Here is a 6757-nt window from a genome sequence, read left to right on the forward strand (position 1 = left end):
GATTCAGCAGCTACTCAAAGCTGGAAAGTGAAAGTTCAAAATTTAGCAGAGTAAAAAAATTTAATTCTAGGCCGCCTTCATTCCTCTCACCTGAACAGCTCCATCTCCTTCCTGTAAATGCCCCAAGTGTTCCAGTGCACGTCTAAAAAAAAATAAAAATCTGTACTTAACATTTTAGTAGAGTTTTAATGCCAGGTGATGTGTTAGTGTTCAGGATTAAGTGACTGCATAATAACCAGTGACAGAAATTTACAGGTCTTCAGGAATTTCATGATTGAGAAAGAATGATGTCTAAAGATTAATGGCAGTTTGATCTGAATTCTGAGAATCTAAATGTTAAGGCCAAGCATTTTACTGCCACTTCAGACAGGCAGCCTTTTTTTTGGGGGGGGGCGGGGAACTAGCCCCCAAAGCATTATGCAAGCGAGCATTCCGCATCATGTCATGTTCATCTAAAATTATCTAACCAATTTAGCAGCACAGACTATCTAACAGAATAAAAGTCTTATAAAAAGCCAAAAAAATGTTGAACATAAAAGAATGCAATGTTTCTACACTCAGTATCAGATAACGTATCAGTATCCATTGCTTGAGCTCTCTAACCACTTCTTGTTGCAAGTCTGTATGTAGCATGTGCTTGATTCAAACGGCTCCAGAGAAGAGCTTAATTATACTGCTTATCTGTTAATGGAACTATGAACATCACAATACATGAGTCTTTAGAGCAAAGTACCTAAAACAACATAAGTAGGATTAAAGCATGCCTTTTCATGTTATAAAAGCAATTTGTTCCCCAGAATTATTTTCCAACTTGACTTGAAAGATTATTATAAATATGGAAGAAAAGGGCAAGAGAAAAAAAACAAACCAGTGTTCATACAGTGACATTGTAAAACTATATTCCTATTTCAGGGATGTGAAATAATTTATAAGATAATACAACAAAGTATTTTCCATATGTAATAGTTTATTCATGCCAAAGAACTAATCAGTAGAAAAGCTTAACACAGTAGCTGTAGAGATAATTCAAACAGTAACTAAACAACACAAACAGGAAAGTGCTTCCTGCGAGAACAACAGCAATTTCCATTTATAATCGCCTTCTATGATGATCACAAGCTTCTTTACAACAGAATAAAGGACAGCAATTGGCACTTCCCAACAGTTAAAACCTATGAGCAAGATTTTGTGCTTTAAAAATCACAAAAAGTTATAAATAAAAGCACTAAGTAGGAAATTTGTCAGATAAAAGTTTAAACAGAAGCAGCCTGACCTGAAGTGCCCACACCCAGCTACAAGCAGTATTTGTTCTCAGAACTGGTCTACATAAAAACTGGGACTCGTTTCACCAAACTGATAAACTTTAAAGTGAAGCCAAAGGCTGTGTGGGCATTTCAGTGGGCTCACATGGCAACTGACAGTAATTGAAGTTATCATGATTTAGCAGAGCTGAAATAATATTTGCATACTCTTAGCCCATGGCAAGCATGAGGGATGATAAGAGTCTGTACAGAAAGAGGCTTAACATAAGCCAAGTTACATTGCCTTTCCCATGAACAGAGATCACATGGTGACTTATCTAACACATGGTAACCTGCCAGCCACTGAGACTTGAAGGTTGAGTCTATCAACAGCTGGACAACTTTATGCAGTTTTTTTTCTTTCAGGTTATAAGCAGGTTTAAGCTAAAACTAAAGATGTCAGTCAAACCAAAACAAGTGTCCACATAGGGCATAGCTCAACTGAATTAGCTTCAAATCAATCTTAATCTAAAGAAGAGCTATAGCTAACTAAGCTTTTAAGATGATCAAAGAAAATTGTATTAAGAATGCCTCTTTGGCTGGAAAAGATGGCTACACCAGCGAGCTCAAATAAATCCCGTATCTAGTCAAACCTCTCCAACCACCTTTGTACTGCAGAGCAACTGCACATAAGGAGGGTCAGTACACATGACCACCTCACCAGTTATCGCACCCTCTTCAGATGAAAAACTCTGTATCAGAATTCCTGCTGTGACGTTGTTGAGGGGTGGGAGATGACAACACACAGCACAAGATCAGCAGAGATGTGGAAGAGAGAGTGCATTTAAAGAAGAGAGAGAAGCAGCACCAAGACAGAGGAAGGAAAGCAGCTGGCTTACAAGACGTCCCAACAGGCACTGAGCTACAGCAAGCTGGCTACTCCCAAAAGAAGTTCCTCTTCCAGAATAGTTCACATGCAGACAAAGACAAAAAGCATAGGAAGGAGCAGCTATACCCTAGGTAAAACCAGCTGCTGAATGATTGTAGGACCTTAGAGACTCCAGGAATGAGGGGCTAGTCATCAGGCATTTTGTTCAGTGCTAACACCAGAGGAAGTCAGATTTTAGAGAAAAAAAGGTGAGACAATAAGCCCATACAACAGAGTTTTGATTGTAATTTCTGCTAGCATAATCACTGGTGTGCAGTTCAGGCCATGCCTGGTAAGAATAAATCAATACTACCTTCCTTTGGTGTTTTGTGAATAAATCACTCTAGAAAATACCCTGACCTTGCACCATCAATTTCTTTTTATGGGAACTGAGCTGCTGTCCTTAGGCAATGGCAAAAGTATGTGAGGTTGTAGAACATCAAGAGAAAAAGTAGGAGCGTGAATAACAATGGACAATACATTATCAACTTGTCCTGACTTGATTAACTTGAAATAAGATAGCCCCAATCTATAAAGAATAATGTTTTTTCTAAGATTTTGGGATGTTCAAATCTGTATCTTCACTTTAGATTCAGAACATAAAAGTTCTCAAGGGTTGAAATTAGCAAATTATTTCTTCCCATAATAAAAGACTTTGGCATATGAACCATGTAATAGATAGCTCTTAGCATCTCACTGCGTCAGGCAATGACACACATACACAAAAAGCTTGCAATATACAGAGACATAGCAAACCACAAACACTCTGCTAGTTCTAGTTCAAGGCTGAAGAATTTACCATAGTGAAATGCAGGTGCAACACACTGCATATAGTAAAGTGCCAATCCCGGCAATATGTCTGTGTCTAACTAAGAGACAGTTCCACAAAAATGTCACCTCAGTCCTCTGTAGCTGTCACAGAGCCAAGTGAGTGAGGACAGGAGTTACTAGGAAAGAATAAATCTGTGGTTCCCCACACCTTGAGAACTCTGCATTTGTGGTTCCCACACCTCATCGAAGAAGGATGTTGAAATGCAAAAGACCCAGTGAACCACCACAAGGACAATCTATAGGCATGAAACACTGTCAGTATGGTTAACATTTAAAAAGATGAGGATTCTTCAGACTGCATATCAAAACTGAAGGGGCAGTACAGGACCTGTACTATAGTGACAATAGGACATGATGCTCACCATCTGTTCTAATACAAGAACTAGAAGGCATCAAATACTGCTAAGGTTCAAGTCAAACAAAAGCAGGCGCTTCTTTACACAGGCAAGGCTGGATTGCGAAACTCCCAAGTAAAGGATGCTGTAGGTGCTAGCACTTTACTGGAGTTCAGAAAACAAGGGGATAAATTCATGGAGGAGGGGTCCATCAATAGCTACCACATTAAAACAAAAAACCAAAACCACCACCAAACACTGCTCTGACTTAGGAGTCTCCAAGTCATAAAATTGCTTAGGAAAATATTCTGGGAGAACACCACTATCTGTTTAAGAACTGTTAAATCCTTCCCCAGATTTTTCCCCAACTAAAGGCGACTGTCAATGCAAGAGAGCAGCCTAAGACGACCTTGAACTGTACTGTATCCTTTCTTGTGTAGGCATCTTTCTTTTTAGCTAATAAAACCCTTCTAAACATGAGCGTAATTTTCAATGCAATTGCTCATCCATTAATTTCATAATGCTTCACTCACTCCCCCTCTCCCATGCCTTCCCTCTCTCTCTTTTCAGATTAAAGAAAATCCAGATGGGGTGCAGGTGCTGCAAAATGATACAAAGGTACAACAGAACAAGAGTTGCTTAGAGTGAATAAAAGGAATGCATTAAAACATGTGTCTGCGCTCCCCTACACCTGTTGCTTAAATTAAGCCTATTTACAAGGTTGGAGTTTTCCCAAAGTTTACAGTATCTTTAAAGTCATGCCAGAGCATAGGCATACTGATTTCCTGTGAACGTCCTTTTGATTTACTGTAATTGAGCTCCAATTCTGTAATTCCTATCCCACAGAAAAAAATTGTGTGGCATTGAAAATTCAAATTTAGCAAAGCTTTTTCTCATTTAGATATCATGCATGATCTTCCCTCAATTCAGTAGAATGAGGAGCACAGATTTTGTCAGATCCTCCCTCTCTCCTAAGCAATGAAAATGAACTACAGATCCTTGCTTCCATCACAGCTTTTAAATGGAGTTAGCTGTGGGAACAATTCCCACATTAAAAGTCACCCTGGAGAGGAAGACTAGATAGTTTTAGAAAGACAACACTTCAGCCCCACTTGATGGTTACTCCTTCCCTTGGCCACATCTCTAGAACAGGTAAGGAAGTGGGAAAGAAAACAGGTGCTATGAGAGAAAGAGTGGAGATAAAGAAAAGAGAGAGGCTCTGGAAGAAGTCAAGGAAAATATGGAGTAAGAAGAAAAAAATTAAGTAAGAAAGGAAAAAGGAGGGGACAAAAATAAAAAAGGGACAAAAGTTAAAAAATTATGAAAAGACTTGAAAGAAAGAACACCAGGGGAAAAAAGGGAGATACTTTATCAACTACATGAGAACATATTAATTAACAATACATGTGATGACTACTCATTGGTTAATCAACACCCCAGAAAAAATAAAAAATAAAGCTGGAAACATGCAACAACCAGCATGAGGTTCTCTGACATCCTCCTTATGCTCCTGGTAAATCTCACTACAAGGACTAGTTACGATTAGTCCTGGGACACAGCAGCCTACAGTACAGCACAGCATTTCCATTCAGTTTAGCTCTTTCTCAGGATGCCAGGTAAAGTTTAGTGACACCAGTTCCTCAAGATCTCCAGCTTAAAAATGAAACTTAATCCTTTTTTCTGATATTAACAGCATAATTAACATTTCCTCTACAAAATTTCCTTACTCCAGCTATATTTTTGATCCAGAAGAAGTACAATCACCTGGATGCATTCATGAAGTGAACAGCTATGAACACAATGAGCAAGGCAGCAATAAATCCAAATTCAAAGAGAACAGTGAAATTCAAGAACATAAAAATGAACTCCAGAAGGATGGGCTAAACAGAACAGAAAATAAAAATCAGGTAAATAGCACAAAAGAAACTCTCTGGAACCACGGAGGCAGTGATTTTCAAGAGGATGGCCTTGTAAAGCATGTTGCAAAGCTTGATGTTGCAGCCAATGGTGGCAACTCCTGTGCTGGAGTGCACTCCACACCCAATCCCAACACAAACCCAGTGAAAGACGACAGTGAACAGGGAACCTCCAGCCAGTCAGACGCTTCTTCAGCCAGCAATAGAGACTTTCACACCAATTCAAATAGGTCTGGCCAAGAACTTGACCTAGAGACAGGCAGCCAGAGGAATGCAGCCTGCAATGAGCCGAACAGTATTCAAGATGAGAACTCCTGGTCTGCAGAAGACAGCATCTTTCTCAAAGAAACTGCAATACTGGAGAAACAAAACAATGCCATACAGCTGCCAGATATTGATTATCCCCAAAATTACAATCAAACCAGGAACTATGTTGAAAAAGATAGCTTTTCAGTCAATTGTGCACATTCAGATCAAAACACTGGGCCTTCGGCCATACAGGACCAGGACCCTTGTGTAACCCCACCTTCACCTATGAAGGAGAGCAGTATTGAACCTTTTAAAACTGACTCTGCATGTTTGAGTGAGGACGTTACTGGTTGTATCACTGCTGTGGCTGTTACCAAAGTAGCACAGGCACCCACACACCCCAACCATAAAGACATCAATGGAGAAATTGAGGAGGAAGATGCAGAAGTTGCAGCAGCTCTGGCTGCACTGGAAGCTGCAACTGCAGGGGAAGACCTGGAAGATGACGACGAGTACTAATGAAGGTTTCTTTCTAATACACTGGGTAAGATCCAGATTTTGTTTCTGGATCTATATAAACACATGTACAGCACATGTGGACAGCTGTTATGAACAGCATATATAAAAGGAGTTGGGACTAAACCTCTGTCCCTTCAGCTGTTTTATACAGCCTTTTAATTTCTACTGCCTGACCTACAGAAGTGCTCTCTTGGCTAACGGTAATACTAACACTCTTCTGTATGGGGCCAACTAGGAGGACAAAGCATCATTTCTTCCACACAGGATATTCCGCTGTATACCCACCTCACCTGGACTCATGCAAATGTTTCCTTTGGTTTTAACTCTCAAGAGGGTCTGCACACACTGCATGTTCCAGGTTCAGAAAACTTCCATTATTTAAAACAGAACTACAGAAGCCACGGAGTTAGAAACCACAGATTTTTATCATGTTAGCACAAAAAAAAAAAAAAAAACCCACCCAAAAAAAAAGACCCTGACCCAAAGTTCTATGATCTAATGAAGTATGAAATAGAGAAGGCAGCTTGGCCTGCACTTCACTGCAGTTATGGTTCCACTCTGGATTAAGCCTAAATCTGTGCATGTGCAGCTGGTGATAACCTCATCTCTTCCCTTATACCTCCCCTGGACTTTGTTTGATACCCCAAGTGACCTGCCTCAGTTCACTAAAACAGCAGAAGCCTAGCCAAATGCAAGAAAGTGGGTAACTTTCTGTTGGTTTAATGAGCTGAAGTAGCT

The 6757-nt window shown here is 39.9% G+C and overlaps 1 protein-coding gene across 1 annotated transcript; it reads left to right on the forward strand.

The window, feature by feature from the left end:
* The first annotated feature begins 3921 nt into the window (after positions 1-3921).
* Positions 3922-6019, forward strand: LOC104836083 (chromosome unknown open reading frame, human C4orf19). The gene is made up of 2 exons (XM_010574429.1): positions 3922-3953; positions 5068-6019. Exons 1-2 carry the CDS (start codon positions 3922-3924, stop codon positions 6017-6019), a joined length of 984 nt encoding a protein of 327 aa, XP_010572731.1.
* The last annotated feature ends 738 nt before the right edge of the window (positions 6020-6757 follow it).

Source organism: Haliaeetus leucocephalus, unplaced genomic scaffold (genome assembly GCF_000737465.1).
Source record: "Haliaeetus leucocephalus isolate CR32 unplaced genomic scaffold, Haliaeetus_leucocephalus-4.0 Scaffold439, whole genome shotgun sequence".
Lineage (NCBI taxonomy): Eukaryota > Metazoa > Chordata > Aves > Accipitriformes > Accipitridae > Haliaeetus > Haliaeetus leucocephalus.